Here is a 16,630-nt window from a genome sequence, read left to right as displayed (position 1 = left end):
CCTGGGGCCGACGTCCCCAGGCGGAGGTGGCGCGTGCGTCCCTGACCCTCCGGGCTGGGCGCAGAAGGAGCACCCGAGCCTTCTGCCCTGGGCTCCCAGCAGGCCTCCCAGGAGCCTCCCGCTGCTCCGCGGCTGCGGGGACTGTTGTGTCTCCTCTGAAGGTGAAGAGGGACGGTGGCATTTCAGGGGTCACGCACGATGCCAAGACTGGCCCCGGGTGACAAGCTCCAGGACCTGGGGGCCTACGTGGCCGCGTGTCCCCCCTCCCCGCACCCCGGAGAAGCACAGGCACAGCCACGCTGGTTTTGAGTCATTTATTCCTATGCGGAGGTTCAAGTAGAAAAATAAATGGAAACCAAGCAGAGTGAAGGCGGATGGCAGAGGCCGAGTGCCCCCTGTGCCCCCTCCTGCTGCTCAGGGAAGTGCTTCCTCTTGTCTCGGGGGAGGGGCTCGGGGTCACCAGCTCCCCTGCGGGCCCCCACCCGGACATCCATCGGAACCTCCCCTCACCGCCTGGCGGGGCCTCTCCCGGGCGGGGCACGCGGAGGTCCCCGGAAAGGGATGGGGGCCTCGCCCGGGGGTCACAGGCTGGGGGCCACGAAGAGGGTGAGCAGGCTGAGGGCCAGCGCCAGGCCGAGGGCGGTGCTGGGGAGCAGGGTGTGCGCGGGGGCGCTGCTTTGCAGACTCCTGTTGCACAAGTCGTCCTGGCAGCACTGCGTGGCCGCCGCGCCGCTGCTCACCTGGCCCTGCAGGCTGTGGGTGGGCGTGCACGCCTCCACGCAGTCCTTCTCCACCAGGTTCCCCAGCAGCGGCTCCACTGGGGACGGACGGGCCCCGTCAGCACCCCGCACCCCAAGTCCCGGTTTCCGGCCCCCATCACCGCCATGAGCCACCCATCCCCGACGTCCTCCCGCCAATCATCCAGCCCCGTCCCCTGCGGCGCCTGGACAGAGCCCTGGGGGGTCCCGCAGGCCCCCTTCCCGCCCGGGTCCCGTCGCTCACCCTTGGTCCTGGTCCTGCAGTAGCGCGCGTTGGCCGCACAGTTCTGGGGTTTCTCACAGTTGCTAGAGCTGGAGCAGACGTGACAGCGGAGAGCCCGGGCTGGGGGACGGTGGGTGCAGGGAGGTCTGAGGTCACAGTCTGGACAGAGCCCTCTGCCACCCCACCCACCCCGAGGCTGGGCGCCTCGGAGCCCCAGGCCCTGCCGGGGTTCCTGTCCTGCACTCAGCCTCGGGAGTTCAGGAGGGGACAGTCCTCGGCTGCTGGGACCCTGGGGCCCCTCCTGCCTCGAGGAGGTGCCTGTGCGTCTAGAGAACTGGTGGGAAGGTGGCTGATGTGGGGTACGCTGGGGCCCCCTCAGGGCATCACAGAGCTCTGAGATTTACACAGAGCAGCTCGCAGCCCAGGACTACTGTCCCCCTCCCCAGAGCCTGTCCCCACCGGGCAGCGATGGTCACGAGGACCCGAGGCTAAGTCAGGGCCAGGGGCCTCAGCTTGACCACACTGCACTCCCGGGAGGAGGGACTTCCCCGGGGACAGAGAGTCAGGGCTGGATGGCCTGGGCGCTGGCTCTCCTGGGTGGGGGCATCTCAAGCCGCTCCCCGCCTCTCTCTCCCCCTCTGCGTGTCTGATCCCGGGACCGAGTCTAAGACTCCCCGGATCCGCGATACTTTAAGTCTGATTCCACTAAGTTAAGATGTGGGTTCATTTTGTTTCCAATTCTGAGTGTGGCATCCCCTGAGTCCGGGATACCCTGAGCCTGAAGGCTGGTACCCCAGGCCTCCGTGCGTGTCCACGCTGCCCACCCCGCCCCGGGCCCTCACCCACCTGGCCCGGCGGCCACAGCCAGTGCAACGAGGAGCAGCAGGGCCGTCTTCATCTTGGGGCGTCTCTGGGAGCAGTGGGGGCCCCTCCTCTCTGGAGGCCTTATAGCTGGGGCAGGAGCTGGTGGGAGGGGTGGAGGTGGGCAGCCAGCCAGGCAGCGGCATTCCACGCGCCCCACCCTGGCTGGCCCACACCCACCACCCAGCGCACCACTGCCCCTGTCCCTGCCACCCGGGGGGACCTGGGTCCCCGGCTGCCTGTCCCCCGAGGCAGGGGTCTGCCCTCCCCCGTCTCCGGGCTGTGGACAGAGGCCTCGCTGGCTCTGCGCTCGCTGCCTCATCGTCCTCTCTCTCTGGCTGTCTGTCCGGCCCTAGATCACTTTCTCTCTGACCTTCCCCTCTCACCCTCAGATAAGAGTCTCAAGCCCACGCAGGTGCCCTGTGGGTGCCCAGAGCTGTGCCCACGGGGCTAGCGAGGCGGGAGTAGGCCCTGGCCCTGCCTTCCTGGGCTTGGGGCTCAGGATTGCTAGGTCCCCCCCGTGGAGCCCTGGGGTAGGACCCCCTCGGGATCAAGGCATCTTGCTGAGATGTCGGGACCTCAGCGTAGTCCGGGGAGGGAGAGACCATCCTGGAGCGGGGTAGGCAGCAGGCCAGGCGTGTGGCTGCTGGACGTGCCTGCAGAGAGGTGAGCGCCGGACCAGGGGCATCGCGGAGGGGTGGGGCGCTCCCTTCCCTGTCGGCTTGCTGGCCCTGGGCCCCCACTGCTGTTCTGCTGTGCCCCGCGGACCCTGCTGGGCCATGTGGCTGGGCCCCACAGAGGCCGGCCTCTGCCCTGCCCCAGCCCCAGCCCCAGCCCCTGCCCTTGCCCCAGCCCCTGCCCTTGCCCCAGCCCCTGCCCCTGCCCCTGCCCCGGCCCCTGCCCCAGCCCCTGCCCCTGCCCCTGCCCCGGTCCCTGCCCCTGCCCCTGCCCCTGCCCCACCCCACCAGGCTCACTGACCGCCACGCTGAGTAGGGCCAGAGCGCAGAGCCCCCAGCCCTGCAAGTCCTGGAGGGGCAGGGCCTGTTGCAGGGAGGGCGGCCTGGGCTGGAGGGAGGGCAGGGCCAGGGCCAGCCCACAGCTCTCCGGAGCACCACGGCCTCAGGCCGGGGAGATCGGGGAGCTTTGGCCCTTCCCCCACTGGGGGGGCCTGGACAGGCCGGCCCCTGAGTGGGTGAGGTGGGCCGTGTCACGGTCCTGGGGGTCCGGGCAGGTGCTACCCTCCCTAGAGATGCTACTGGACCTGGTAGGCCCGGGCCGACGGTGGAGGGGTGGTATGGGGTTTCTCCTAGGACCCGGGGGTGGGCAGGGAGGGGTGCAAGCAGCAGCCCCCAAGGGCTGTCAGCATCGTGAGCCCATCCCACGAGCTGGTTCCCGGCTCCCTGGGCCTTAGTTAGGGTAGCTGGGGTCTCTCTTGACAAGGCAGGGAACGTGGGGGACCCCGCGCCCTCCCTCGAAGCTCTGAGGCCTTCTCAAATTCCTTGGGCACAGCCCTTGGCGGGCAGGTGGACGTCGGATGCAAGACATAGGGCTCAGTGACGGGGCTGTGACTGGCATGGGGTGGGGGATGGTAGGTGGGGAGGGGTGACTCACTGAGGCCAAGGGGCATGGAAGCTACTAGAAAAACAGGTTTGGGGGATTGGATTTCCTGTCGGGCCTGGTAGAGCTAAGGGGTCCGGGGGTGTTGGGCCGACCGGGGCTGGACGTTCCGACGTGAGGCTGCTGGGCAGACCCCTGCACACCCGGCCCGTCCCCGCGGCCACCGCAGGCTTCACTGCCCGCGCACCTGCACCGCCCAAGGCAGAGGGGGCGGCTGGCTCCTGGCTCTGCGGGGAGCAAGCCCGGGCCTCTGACGGGACTGCCAGCGAGGGCGCGGGCTGCCCACCAGCTGCGAGCTGCGTGTCCCGGGGCTTCCTAGCAGAACCATCAACGGCAGCCCCCACGCAGTTGACTTGGGGAGAAAGTGGGCGATTGCCACGCAGGAGCTCTCAAAGCAGGAATCCTGGGAAGGCTGCAGGCAGGGAGGGCTTCCTGCAGGGGGTGACCTGGTTGGCCCGACCTTGGAGGCAGATTTCAGGGGACAGAGTAGCCATCGTGGCCTCTCAGGTTGCACCCTCCCCACATCCTTTTACTGGGAAGGAAATGAGTCCCAAGGGGGCCCTGCCGGCGCCGCCCACGTCACCCCGGGAGTGAGGTGGAGCCCAACGGACGCTTCTGTGCCGCATGGCCTCTCCTGTCCTCTGGAGAAAGCCGCCACTCTCCAGAACCCAAGCCCTCTCACCCAGTCCCTGGAGCCCGCAGAACTCGCCCCGGGCTGGGGGCCGGGAGGACGGGCACCCCCACCCCGCACCCTGTCTGCTTCCCGAACTCGGAGGGCCAGGAAGCCAGGCGCCGGGACAAGCCCAGACCGCTGCCACCCGCCGTGCTTCCCTGCCCACGCCCCCGGCCCCGCCCTGCCTTCCCACCTCCCCACCTCTCCCCGGGGTCTCAGCCTTGCGGGGGGGCGAGGCCTGGACCCCTCGGCTGTGGGGTCACTGGGGTCACACAAAGGGGACAAGTGGCCCAGAGAGGGAAGCGCCGGGGTCAGTGCAGACAGTGGCCACTCCAGACCTGAAAACGCAGCCTGAGCTGCGTGGGCCCTGCCCCGCTGTGGGTGAGGGTGGGCACCAGGACGGGCAAGGTGGGCTCTGTCCGAGGCACCCCCCAAACCTTGGGGCCTGCAGACAAGGCTTCTTCACTTTCAGCATCAAGGGTGAGTGCTGGCCACCCGCACGCGGGGGTTCGACACCTGCCCGCTCGCTGGCTCACTTAGCGGCGCCCACCACGGACGGACCATGCTCAGGGCGGGACGGAGCCGGACCCGAAAGGCAGGCCGCCCCCAGGACCCCTGATGAGCCGGGGATGTGGGGCCCAGGCCAGCGGGCCCCATGTGTTGGGATGATCAAGGAGGCCGAGGGGTGGGGGCAAGGACGAGGGGGTCGGGCCTGGGTCTGGGCGCGGAGGGGCTCGGGCGGGGCAGACCCCTCCTTCCCCAGCAGGGCTGAGGTGAGCACCCCGTGAGTCAGGCTTGCTCTGCCCCTCCGTTCACGAACCTGCACACACAGCCAGGGCCTCCCTCCGATGACACAGAGGATCACCCAGCCAGCCAGTGGGAACCAGAGCGGGGCCTGCGCTCCTCCCCGACTCTGTCCCCAGCTGGCCCGGGGCGCTTCCCCCGTGCCCAACCTCCCTACCCCCCTCCCGTGCAGGACACTCACCTTTGCACACAGGACCGCAGGCCTAGACCTGGGTGTCTCTCGCCTGCTTCCCAGGGCCTGCACCTGTCCTAGATCATCCCCTGGAACCCTGGCGGCCAGTGCGGGGCCTCCTCCCCTGCTCTGCCCGAGTGCAAATCCAGGGAGCAGCACACGGGCAGCCCTGCCCTGCCTTGGGCATAGCCTGATCCCCGGGAACGGCTGGACTGGAGCCTGAGGCTCCTGAAGGCCAGGAGCGCCAGCCAGTTCTCAGGCCTGGCAGGCAACCCCCCGAGAGAGGCCCCACAGGATCTCTGCCCCCACCAGCACCTAGCACCAACACCTAGCACCAGGACCTAGCACCTAGCTCCAGCACCAGCACCTAGCACCAGCACTAACACCTAGCACCAGCACCTAACACCAACACCTAGCACCAGGACCTAGCACCTAGCACCGGCACCTAACACCAACACCTAGCACAGGATCTAGCACCTAGCACCAGTACCTAGCTCCAGCACCAGTACCTAGCTCCAGCACCAGCACCTAACACCAACACCTAGCTCCAGCACCAACACCTAGCACCAGGACCTAGCACCTAGCACCAGTACCTAGCTCCAGCACCAGCACCTAACACCAACACCTAGCTCCAGCACCAACACCTAGCACCAACACCAGAACCAGCACCTAGCACCAGCACCTAACACCAACACCAAGCACAGGACCTAGCACCTAGCACCAGTACCTAGCTCCAGCACCAGCACCTAACACCAACACCTAGCACCAGGACCTAGCACCTAGCACCAGTACCTAGCTCCAGCACCAGCACCTAACACCAACACCTAGCTCCAGCACCAACACCTAGCACCAGGACCTAGCACCTAGCACCAGTACCTAGCTCCAGCACCAGCACCTAACACCAACACCTAGCTCCAGCACCAACACCTAGCACCAACACCGGTACCAGCACCTAGCACCAACACCTAGCACCAACACAGCACCTAACATCAGCACCAGCACCCAGCACCAGCAGAGGTCTGGCGTGGGCCCTGCATATCAGTTTCCCTGGCTGCATCCCTGAGAGGAACCGGGACTCAGGGGACCTGGTGATGGAGGAGAAGCTCTCAGAGTGAGGACTGTGTCCCTTCGTGAAGTGGAGGGCGTGGGCACAGAGCCACAGAGCCACAGCAGCCTTGGGGACCTCGGAGCTCCAAGAAAGCAGGCTCTTAGCAGTGTGGACTTGCAGAGCATGGAACCCCAGAACTGCAGGGCCCAGAGAACCCGAGAACTGGGTACCCTGTGGGGGTTTGTTCTCTCCATGTGAGGAAAGCTCCCTCTGGGGTTCTAGACAGAGTGTTAGTGCTGCTCATGGTCTTTCTTTCTTTAATATTTTATTCACTTATTCACAAGAGACACAGAGAGAGGGGTAGAGACACAGGCAGAGGGAGAAGCAGGCTCCCTGTGGGGGCCCCGACGTGGGACTTGATTCCGAAACCCCGGGGTCATGCCCTGGGCTGAAGGCAGACGCTCAGCTACTGAGCCCCCGAGGTGTCCCTGTGCTCATGTTCTATCCGAGGTTCTCGCCTCTGCTGTGTCACTGCTCACTGCTCCTCCTGCTTGTGTAGCCTGAGCTTGTGGGTCTAAGCCCTTGAGCTCCATGATGGCATCAGGTGTAAGTTCCAGAGTAGTGAACACCTACACCTACGTAATCCACCCATCCATCAGTTACTAGTCCCTCCATCCATCCATCCATCCATCCATCTTCCATCTGTCCATGCATCCACCCACCCACCCACAGCCAGCCAGCCCTGTACCCACCCATCTATCATTCATCTATTTATCCATTATTCTATCCATCCATCCACTCATCCATTCACACAACGTATGTGTCCTGTAGGAAATAGTTACCATGATGTCTCTCTCTCCTGTCCCCTCTTCCCTTTCTCATTGACATGCACAAATGTGAGAAGAGAACACAGTGATTCTCAAACTGTGGAGTGAAACCCAGTGTGGGCTCGGAGAGCCTTAGGTCTGCAAGTGGTTGGCGAGCAGCACTGGGACTTGTGACACCCAACGTGCAGACGTGCTCTTTTTTGTAAGATCCTATTTATTCATGAGAGACACAGAGAGAGAGACAGAGAGAGAGAGAGAGAGAGAGAGAGAGAGAGGCAGAGGGAGAAGCAGGCTCCATGCAGGGAGCCCGATGCGGGACTTGATCCCGGGACTCCAGGATCACACCCTGGGCTGAAGGCAGATGCTCACCCACTGAACCTCCCAGGTGTCCCAAGACACGCTCTTTTTACTTAAGATTGTATAAAAAGTTGGGGGTGGCTTTGAGAGGACATCATTGATCCTAATGCTTAAGAGGAGAATTAATATCTTACATACATCGTGTGCCCTGTCGGTCTGTCTGTCCGTCTCTATCCACTAGTACCTCTTACACGGAGCAGTGCAGATCCCTTTCCTGGAGAATCCCCAACCCTCTCATTTGTCCCTTATCCTTGGGAACAGGAAATGGCCCCTTGTTGGGTCCTGACACTCTTTAAGCCCCACTAAAACACCGCCAGGACAATTGGATTTTTAAAAAAGATGTTTTGGAAACAGCTGGTAAAGTTCTCAGGTGGGGACTACCGTCCGTGGGTGGGGAGGGCTCCGATCTCGCAGCGAGGCCCGGATTTCGGCCTCTTTCCAACCCCACATTTGATAGATGGGGTTCCGGGCACTTGTCGGGCTACAGGACGGTGAGAGCTGGCGGGCTGTGTCTGCATCGGCCAGGTGTCCTGGGGCGAACGGCGCCTTGTCCTCGCATGGCCTAGACGCTGAGCAGACCCAGCCTCTGCTCTTCTGGGCCTCAGGCAGCTGCTGAGCTTTGAATCTGGGCCAGCCCAGCTCAGCCACACCCTGCTTAGCCAGGTGGCCCCAGGGGCCCGGCGTTGGCACCCAGTGCTGGTCCAGGGGGTTTGCATGCTGTTGCGACCTGCTCTGGGTGTGGGGACAGGCTCCCCAGGGCAGGGAGTAGGTCCCAGGCTGGGCCTGCCAGGGAGCTCATTACTTTGCCTAAAGAGCTTAGGGGATCAAGGGGCTTGTGCCACCTCACCCTGAGAATATTATGTAAGAACAGAGAAGGGCTGCTCCTCGGGGAGCAGGAGATGCTGCGGGGAGGGCCAGGAACCCCCAGAGCTGAGCCCAGGCCGGGGAGCCAGCTCCAACTGTGACCCCAGGGCACACAGCCAGGACAAAGGCCGCTAGGCTGGCCACTGCCGTGCTGCTCTCTGCACGTCGGCCAAGCTCTCTGAGCTCCAGCGCCCGCCCTGCCTTCCTGCCTGTGCCCTTAGCCACTTCAGGAGTCACAGGTCAAGGTCTGAGTCCTCGGCTGTGGCCCCACACCCACGACACCCCACAGGCTCCTCCCTGAGCATCCTGCTCTGTCCCCAGCCCAGCTCCCTGCTCAGCTGACGCACCTGCGGCCCACCCTGTGTTCCCACCGCGCGGCCTCCTCGCAGGCCCTCCAGCCCTTTCTCACCTCCGGACCTTTGTACCTGTCCTCCGCACGGGCTTCCCGGGGTCGGGATCGCAGCTGTCACCTCCCCTTCTGAGCGGCCGGCAACCCCTGCAACTCCCCACCCTCCCTCCCAGCCCCGGCAAGGCCTTGCTGGCTGCCGCCCGTGTCTGTTCCCGTCCGGCTATGCAGCAGGCGCTGAGTGTCTACTGACTTGGAGACCGTGCTGCAGGCCGGGCAGGGCCGGGGCGGAGAGGACTCGGGCTCTGGGGCAGACCACTCTGCCAGCCCGGAATTCAGTCTGAAAGGCTTTTGTGCCTCAGTGTCCGGTGTAGCAAGGAAACGAGTGTCCTCGCATGGAAGCCTCTCTTGGCGCCACCCCGACTTCTGAAAGCAGAAGCTCTTGGAGGAGGAGGCCATGGGCCATCATGTGGCACCCAGTGGGGTTTTCCGTTGGGACTTGTATGGGTGGGACCTGCCCTAGAGGGAAGGCTGGTCAGACAGGAGTCAAGAGAGGGAATTTCCATCCCCAGGAAGAGAAACTCAACCTTCCAAGGCTGCGTGGGGTGGTCCAACCCCGGGACCCAGCTTGGCTCCCGAGGCCACCACTTCACATGGGCTCCATGCCCGCCTCCTCCTGGAGGCCCGGCCACCAAGGGAAATCGTATTGGAGGCTCGGAGGGGACGCTGACACTCCTTGTGTCAAGGCAGGCCCCGCTCGGCCTCCCTGCCTTCCAGATGCACAGAGCCGCAGGAACCCTGCAGGAGGGCGGGCGTCCTCCACCCGCCTGCCTCCCCGCCCGCCCTCGGAGCACTGTGCTCCCCGACGGAAGGGCCGCGGCCGCCACAGGACCGTCACGGGCACGGGGGACCCCGGCAGACCGGGCTCACAGGCACTGGGGGGCAGTGGCTCTGCAAGGCCAGAGGGTGGCCGCGGGAACGGACAGGAGCACGCGGCTGGGTGTGGGAGGGCGGAGGCTGAGAGAGGACGGCGGGGAGGCTGGCGTGGGAGCCGCACATCTGCCGCTGGGCTCCCAGAACGAGGTCCACGCCCAGCTAGGGCAGCGCCCGCCGTCACGAGCCCCACGGCCTTGGCACTCGGGCGGCGGGGGCCTAGCTCTGCCAAGCAGGCATGACGTCGGCCCTCAGCCCCCAGGAGGGACGCAAGGGTCAGTGATGTGGGGGGAGGGAAAGGTGAGGAACAGGAGGCCCCGTCGGGGCCCGAGGAGACGCCCTGTGCAGCGGGGAGGGAGCGGCACTGGAGGCCCTGGCCTGGCCAGCTGACAGCCCTGGGGACCTGGCTGGGCCCTGACCGGGGTGCGGGATGGTGGGGGCTGTGGGACATAGTGCAGGGCTGACCGCGGATGCTGGGGGACCCCTGCGACCCCAAGGCCAAGCGGGTGGGAGTGGGTGCTGGCTTCTTGGGTCCGAGGGGAGTGTGCTTTTTCCTCTCTGAGTTCACGCCTGCAGAGTGCTCCCAGCCCCCGAAAGGTGCCCCTCTCCTGCCTCTGGGGTACAGAGGGACCCCCAGATTCAACACCTCAGAGAATGGGGACAGGACAGGATGTGCAGCTTTATTCTGCTCTTACGAGCTGTCCTGGGGGTGGGCTTGTCACAGGAGCCTCTGGGGGAGGCGGGCGGCCCCCCACGCCCGGTGAGAACAGACACCCAACTCGGACTGGCCCCCACAACGGGCAGCCAGGGGACCGTGAATGAGCCTCCTTCACCCGGCAGGGCCCCTCACCCCATCTCCAGTCGGGCAGTGGGCAGTGGGGGGAGCCCCTGAAGGACCGCCTGGGGGGCCTGGCAGGAGGCCTGGGGGGTTCACGAGGAGCGAGTGTGCCCACCGAGATGTGAGTCAGGGGTGGAAGGGGAGGGCGGGCGGATGCAGGTGGGAGGCGAGCGGTGGCCGGAGCAGGGGACGCCCAGACCCCCGCCCCTCCCCACCCCGTGCACAGGGCAGCTGGGGGACGAGCCCCCAGGGGAAGCCCCTGAAATGAGGCGGAGGGCGCCAGGGAGGATGGAGGTGCCCTGCCCACTCCCACGTGGCCGGGACCCCAAGAGAGGGCGGAGGGTCCCTTGGAGGTGGGTTCCCTGCAGGAGGGTAGGAGCCCCAGGATGGGGCTGGGTGTATCCCGGGGTAGGGGGAGGCACGGCAGGGGAGCCGGGGACTGTCCCTGCGGGCGGGCAGGTGGCCGGGTGCCTGGGAACGACTGTCGGGGGCGGGCTCACCAGGCCGCCCGGAGCAGCGGCCCCAGCAGGCAGGCCCAGGCGCCGAGCCACAGGGCCCCGGGACTGGCCGCCAGGCCCCCGGCCGCGCGGTTACACTGGCTGCCCTGGCAGCAGGAGACGGAGAGGGTGCGGCCGTCCGAGGACATGGTGCTGTTGGGGCACACGGGGGCGCAGGACTTCATGACCAGGATGCCACCGGGGTTCGCTGTGGAGAGAGGGGCGAGGGCCCATGGGTGGCTGCTCCATGCGCCCCCACGCAGCCAGCCCTCGGGGAGGCAGGCCCATGGCCTGGGCCCTTCCAGGGCTCCTGGGGCACCAACATGAGTGCCCCAAAGAGCCTTCTGAGGTTGGGGGTTCCTTCCGTGGGTCTGGAGAGCCCCGTCTCACCCTCAGGCCAGGCCCCTGTGGGACTCAGTGATCCCCACACCCCCCACAGATGCCTGGGCTCCTTCCTGCGTCTGACTTTCGGGGTCTGGAGGGGGGCCCGGCCCCACCCGCACCCACCTGGTCCAGGACTGAGAGGCCTTGGGGAATGGTGGGCGGGGGAGGCCGGGACGGGGTGGGGGGGCAGAAAGTGCCTGAGGAGGGCACTGGGAGAGGCCCCGGGGGCAGGACACCTCCACCCGTGGGACCCGCTGGCCGGGCTCCTGCGCCCCGGGGGCAGCTGTGCACAGGGCTCCAGAAGCACCGGCCAGTGGGGCCCTGGGAACCGGGGTGCTTCCCTGGGCCGATCTCTCTGGCTCGGTTTCCTCATCCGGGAGATGGAGGACAAGAGAACTCGGAGGCCTCCGAGATTGTTTGGGGATCGGGATCAGCTAAGTTCCCACGCGGCACCGGAGCCTGTGGACTACGTGCTCCTGGCGGCAGGTAGCGAGCAGCGGCGTCAGGGCTGGGGGGGCAGCACGAGGAGTCGGAGCCCTGACTCGCCCAAAGCGGAGGGACAGACGCCCTGCGGCAGGACAAGGAGGGTGTCGGGGCCTGGCCTCGGGCCTCGGGGTTGGCGGCAGGCCCAGCCCTCGGGAAGCCGCCCTGCACAGTCCCCCTCCCGAGCCCCGGCCCGAGCAGGATGCCGCGAGGCCCAGAACATTCCTCAGTTAAACAGGAAGGTGGTGAGGCCCACGCTCGGTTACCGGAATCAGGAGCGTGTATCTGTGGGCAGAACGGGACGGGGCGGGTGCCCCCCGAGGAGCCATTCCCCGGGGACCCTGCCCCCGTGTGGCCGCCTCCTACCCCGCCAGTCCTCCCCCTTCCCCCTCCCCTGGGATCGCCAGCAGGGAGCCAGGACCCCCTGCCACCTGCCGTCCCCGCAACCTGCTGGAGGCGCCCGGGTGATGCAGGGAGCAGGTGGGCGTGAGTACCCTGCCGCTGCCTGTGCCCAACTCACACCAGCCAGGGCGTCTTGTCCCCACCCCAGCCCCGGGTGCTGCCCCGGGATCTGTCCCGCCTCCCCCCGCCCACCAGCACCGTCCCCCCACGGAGCGGGGTCTCAGAGGAGCACGCCGTCCCCCACTGTCATCCCGGGCACCCCATTACGCCCAGTGGTCAGCGCATCTGCTCCCCTCACCCGGAGGACCTGCTTGGGGAGTGAGGAGCAAGCCCCGGGACCACGGTGGGGATGGCGGGGTGGGGGGTCTAAAGGAAGCCCCCGCCCCAGAGACGGAGCCGGGGGCCCTCAGGGTGTCTGGCCCTGTCCAGGGCGTCAGAACAGATGCTTCAAGGGCAAAGGGAGTCCATGGGGGCTCCTGGCTCGCTGGGGACCCCGGGGAGAAGCGGTGCCCCCTCAGCCCCTCTGCCGCCCTCCCGCCCGCCCCCTCGCGTCCAGGTCAGTGGTCTAACCTCCCCCCACACCGCCTGAGGCCAAGAAGCCACAGGTCCCGCCGTGCCAGGCCCCCAGCCCGCAGCGCCCCCAGGGGCTCGGGGCTGTCGGCCGGGTGACCGAAAGGAGCGCAGCCTGGCTGTGGCCCCCCACGCCCAGGGCTTGGCCAGAAGTGGGGCAGTGTCCCCTCGCCCCTGAGAAAGTGGCACGTCCTTGGGCAGGGTCCTTTTCCACCTGACGGGGGAGGGTCCCGCGGGGCCTTGAGGGCCTCGTGCTGCTTCCTCACAGGGGCCCCGGGCCAAGCGGGGGGCGAGGTCCAGCTGTGACCCAGGGCCGGACACCACGTGTCCTCGTCATTAGGGGGCTGTGACCCTTGCGGGAAAGCCGTGGGTCTCTAGGGAGCTGGGGCCCGGAGGGGCGGCCTGGCTGCCCTGCCGGGCGTCTGCGGGTGCTGCGGGACGGCCACACACAGGACACCATGGACGGCAACGGGGAGCACATGCTGCTGCCTGCCGGGCCTCCGGGACCACACGCCGCTGTCCGCGCTGACCCACCCGTGTCCCGTGGCGCCTCCGCCTCTCCCAGCGGCGAGGGGCTTGCAGCTCCCATCACTTCGAGGCCCCCGTGCCTGCTGTCCCTGCCGGCCAGCCTCCCCACTGCCCTGTCCAGCCGTCTGAGACCCAACAGGCTTCCCGCTCCTCGGGGTCACCGCAGTGCGGCAGCCCTGTCCCGCTCAGACTCCCGCCATGTGACCTCTGAGGCCCAGGCAGCCGGGGAATGGAGGAGGCGGGCTCCAGGGGTGGCAGGGGAGAGGCGCCCGGGGCGGGGGCTGCGGGGCCCCACGGTGCTCTCTGCTATCCCCGGGCGGCCCTGCAGGGCTGTCCCCACCGGGTCTCCAGGCGCCAGCCTCCCTCCAGGCCTCGCCTTGCCAACTCCCTCGTCGGCCTGTTCCCCACTCCCGCGTCTCGAACCCGGACTCCCTCTCGCTAACTCAAGCTGGAAGGCCACGTACGGCCTGACTCTGACGGGGTAGTTGCGGGGCTGCTGGCACAGCTGCTCCTACCCCACCCGCCACCAACCCGGGGGAGGGTCAGAGTGGGACGGTCCGTCCCTGCCACCTCCAGCACCCGCGGAGGGCCAGGGTGGGCCAGGGTGCGTGGGGCCCCGGGTGGGCCCCTGGCTGGGCCGTGGGGTGGGCACGGGGTACTCACTGGCCTGCGTGATCACACAGTAGTTGTCAGTTGGGGCGCACTCCACCAGAGACTCGCAGTCCTTGTGGCCACAGCACACATGGCAGTGCAGGGCCCGGGCTGGGGGGAAAGCACAGGCCCCGGTCAGTCTGGACCCTGGGGGGCGGCGGAGGGGGGTACCTGGGGTCTGGGCCCGGCTGCCTGCCGCACGGCCACTGCCCAGCTGGCCTTCCCTGAGCCTCGCTTTCCTCCCACCCACCCTCCAGAGATGCTCCTGGTCCCCTGGGGTGGGGCTGGACTCTTGGGGGCGGTGACCCAGGTGCCCCACACCGGCCGGGGACGCTCGGCAGGAGTGAGGGTGCGGGCTGTGGCCGGGGTGCCTGCAGGCCACCCTGGGACGGAGGCGGGCGGCCTGGGGTGACACGAGGACAGTTAACTCAGGCATGTGGGCTCTGCGTTTCAGGGTCCCTGCCCTTCTCCGAGGAGCAGAGTCCTCCCTGTAGGATGGGATGGAGCGCACGCACTCGGCTCCCGGCCCGGTCTGCTGCCCGGACAGCACAGCTGGGCCTCCCGTGGACGCTCCCGGCTGTTTCCTTATTGCCCGTTGCTGCCTGGGACCTGCCAGCGACCCCAGCCTGGACCCATCAGGGCGGAGGTGACAGCAAAGGGCCCTGGCCCGACCCCACGTGCCGTGTGAGTGGCCCCAGTTTCCGACAGCAAGGAGGCGCTCGGGGGCCCGGGGCTGGCCAAGCGAGGTACATGCCTGAGTGGGATGGAGGGGAAGGTACAATAGACACTTTGTGGGACTCCTGGCTCAGACAGAGCTTGGGCTCCATCTGGGAAGGCTTCCTGGAATGGGTGTCCCTGGACCTGTGACAGGGCAGTGGGGTTGGGGAAAGGCCAGGAGCCTTGCCCAGGATGGAGGGGCTGTGTTGCCAGAAAGGGCACCTCTGCCCCGGGTCTGGGGGGCCTTCGGTGTGCTGGGGCAAGGCGGTGCCCACGTTCAGAGCCGGCACCCGGGGGTGGGGTCCAGGCAATCAAGTCAGGCTCAGAACCTGGGCTCCGAGGCCAGCTTCCCAGGTCAGGGTTCTGGAACCCTCCAAGAAAAAGAGGCCTGTCCATCTGGGCGAACCCCCAGCCATCGTTCCTACGGCCCTGGGTGCTGCTGGGGTTGGGTCCTAGGCTCCTCTGAACAAGAACCTTGTAGGGTCTCGGCTTCCCCTCTGGGACTGGAGCAGTCCCGCGGGCTGGGGTGCCTGGGCAGAGCCTCAGTGGGCCTCCCCGGCGGCCGATCCTCGCCTCTGTGCCGGCCTCTCTTCTGACCAGCGCCTGGTCCCCTGCCCTGTCCCCAGAGCCCGCCCAAGCGTCCCCTCCCTGTTTCTAGCCTCCCCCAGGCTGGGTCTGGTCCCCGAGGGCTGGAGGCCCCACCTCCCCCACCTCCACTCAGGGGACGCTGTGAGGCTATTATCCCTGGATGGTAATTAGCTGATAATCACGGGCTGCATCACCCCCTCCCCAGGCCCCATTTCCGGTAGCCCCAAAAGCAGCAGGTGCTTTTTAAGGTCACACAAGTAAGTCATCAGTGGAGGCAGAGCTGGGGCTGCAAGGGTGTGGCCAACCCATTTTCCTGCTTTGGGCGCCCGAGCTCTGTCCCCCGGGAATGTCAGGGACACAGGACAGCAGTCACCCGGCTACTAGCTCGTCCCAGTGCCAGCCCAGGGCTCTGGAGACTCGGGCCCCCTCCCCGGGGTCTTTCACCTCACGAGAGGCGGCCAGACCGGAAACTGCCCACGGAGACACAAAAGTGTGTGGTCGGGCTGGTAGAGGAGCAGCCACGCGGGCTCCCCTCGTTCCCTGCAGCTCCCCGCAGATTCCACGGATGGGGGCCAGGCCGCCAAGCACCCATCTGTCCCCGTCTGTCCCCGTCTGTCGCACCCGGGTCAGCAGCCCTTACCCAGGTCAGCGCACAGAGTAGCCAGGAGCAGAGACAGCAGGAGTGGCCTCATCGCGGGGCGGCCGCCGGCGGGGTCTGGGCAGCCGCCGCCACCCGGGCCTTTATAGGGCCGAGGGCCGGCTCCCCGGCGCGCGCAGACCTAGTAATTTAGCGGAGCTGCGCTGGGGGCGGCAGGCCCGCCTGACTCACGCTGCCAGGCCTCCCTGTGCCCCACCCCGGGCTCCGGGGGCGCTCACGAGGTCGCCTGCGCCCCCTCTGCCTGTCTGTCTGGAGCCATTGGCATCCGGGTCCCCGCAGGTATCGCAAGGCCCCAGGTCAGGCTGGGGAGCAGGAAGAGGCCTGATGGCCTGCGGGTGGCGTCCCCTCTCAGGGCTCGGGGGTCACAACCCTTCTGAGTGAGCACAGCCCTTCCCCCGGGCCCGTCCCTGGGCAATCGGGAGTCAGCAAGCCCATTGTGGCGGGGACACTGAGGCACTGGAGGCTGGAGGCAGGCTCTGGGCCCGCACATCTCCACGTCTATGCAGGCCGACCACACGGGGCTCAGACAAAATGCTGATCCCGGCAGGAGGCTCAGGCAGGACCTGAGAGCCTGCCCCCTAGCATCCGGCCAGGGATGGGCAGAGCCAGAGGGGTAGGCCGGCACCTCAGGGGGCCCGAATCAGGGCTCCAGGTCCCCAGGCCAGGCTTGGGGCCCACTGGCGCCCGGGGAGCCCTGGAAGATGCAGGAAACAGCCTGCACACAGTAGGCGGGTCCCAGGTGCGCTTTTGGGGTCTGGCTGGAGTTCCAGAGGCTGAGGGTGGGTGCTCACCCATCCCCTCCCAGGGTCACCAGGCTCTCTCTCCTGGTGG

The 16,630-nt window shown here is 67.1% G+C and overlaps 2 protein-coding genes across 2 annotated transcripts; both read right to left on the bottom strand.

Moving 5' to 3' along the window:
• Positions 1-300: 300 nt before the first annotated feature.
• LY6D (lymphocyte antigen 6 family member D) lies at positions 301-1,933 on the bottom strand. Its single transcript, XM_041769550.1, has 3 exons — positions 1,828-1,933; positions 1,003-1,101; positions 301-817 (listed from the first exon to the last, which is right to left on the bottom strand). Exons 1-3 carry the CDS (start codon positions 1,877-1,879, stop codon positions 582-584), a joined length of 387 nt encoding a protein of 128 aa, XP_041625484.1. The 5' UTR covers positions 1,880-1,933; the 3' UTR covers positions 301-581.
• Positions 1,934-10,610: 8,677 nt separating this feature from the next.
• LOC121498551 (ly6/PLAUR domain-containing protein 2-like) lies at positions 10,611-15,861 on the bottom strand. Its single transcript, XM_041768561.1, has 3 exons — positions 15,782-15,861; positions 13,849-13,947; positions 10,611-11,026 (listed from the first exon to the last, which is right to left on the bottom strand). The coding sequence occupies exons 1-3, from the start codon at positions 15,831-15,833 to the stop codon at positions 10,818-10,820; spliced, it is 360 nt and encodes a 119-aa protein (XP_041624495.1). The 5' UTR covers positions 15,834-15,861; the 3' UTR covers positions 10,611-10,817.
• Positions 15,862-16,630: the final 769 nt, after the last annotated feature.

The sequence above is a fragment of the Vulpes lagopus genome, chromosome 9 (assembly GCF_018345385.1).
Source record: "Vulpes lagopus strain Blue_001 chromosome 9, ASM1834538v1, whole genome shotgun sequence".
NCBI lineage: Eukaryota > Metazoa > Chordata > Mammalia > Carnivora > Canidae > Vulpes > Vulpes lagopus.
This window is presented reverse-complemented; position numbering and strand designations above follow the sequence as displayed.

What these genes read in the sequence shown, in the direction of transcription:
- LOC121498551 (XM_041768561.1), bottom strand. Translation starts at nt 15,833, where the DNA reads ATGAGGCCACTCCTGCTGTCTCTGCTCCTGGCTACTCTGTGCGCTGAC. An exon ending in TACTCTGTGCGCTGACCTGG is followed by an intron (nt 13,948 to 15,781) that starts GTAAGGGCTGCT and finishes CTTTCCCCCCAG; the next exon opens with CCCGGGCCCTGCACTGCCAT. An exon ending in CTGTGTGATCACGCAGGCCA is followed by an intron (nt 11,027 to 13,848) that starts GTGAGTACCCCG and finishes CTCTCTCCACAG; the next exon opens with CGAACCCCGGTGGCATCCTG.
- LY6D (XM_041769550.1), bottom strand. Translation starts at nt 1,879, where the DNA reads ATGAAGACGGCCCTGCTGCTCCTCGTTGCACTGGCTGTGGCCGCCGGG. An exon ending in GGCTGTGGCCGCCGGGCCAG is followed by an intron (nt 1,102 to 1,827) that starts GTGGGTGAGGGC and finishes ACCGTCCCCCAG; the next exon opens with CCCGGGCTCTCCGCTGTCAC. An exon ending in CTGCAGGACCAGGACCAAGG is followed by an intron (nt 818 to 1,002) that starts GTGAGCGACGGG and finishes GTCCGTCCCCAG; the next exon opens with TGGAGCCGCTGCTGGGGAAC.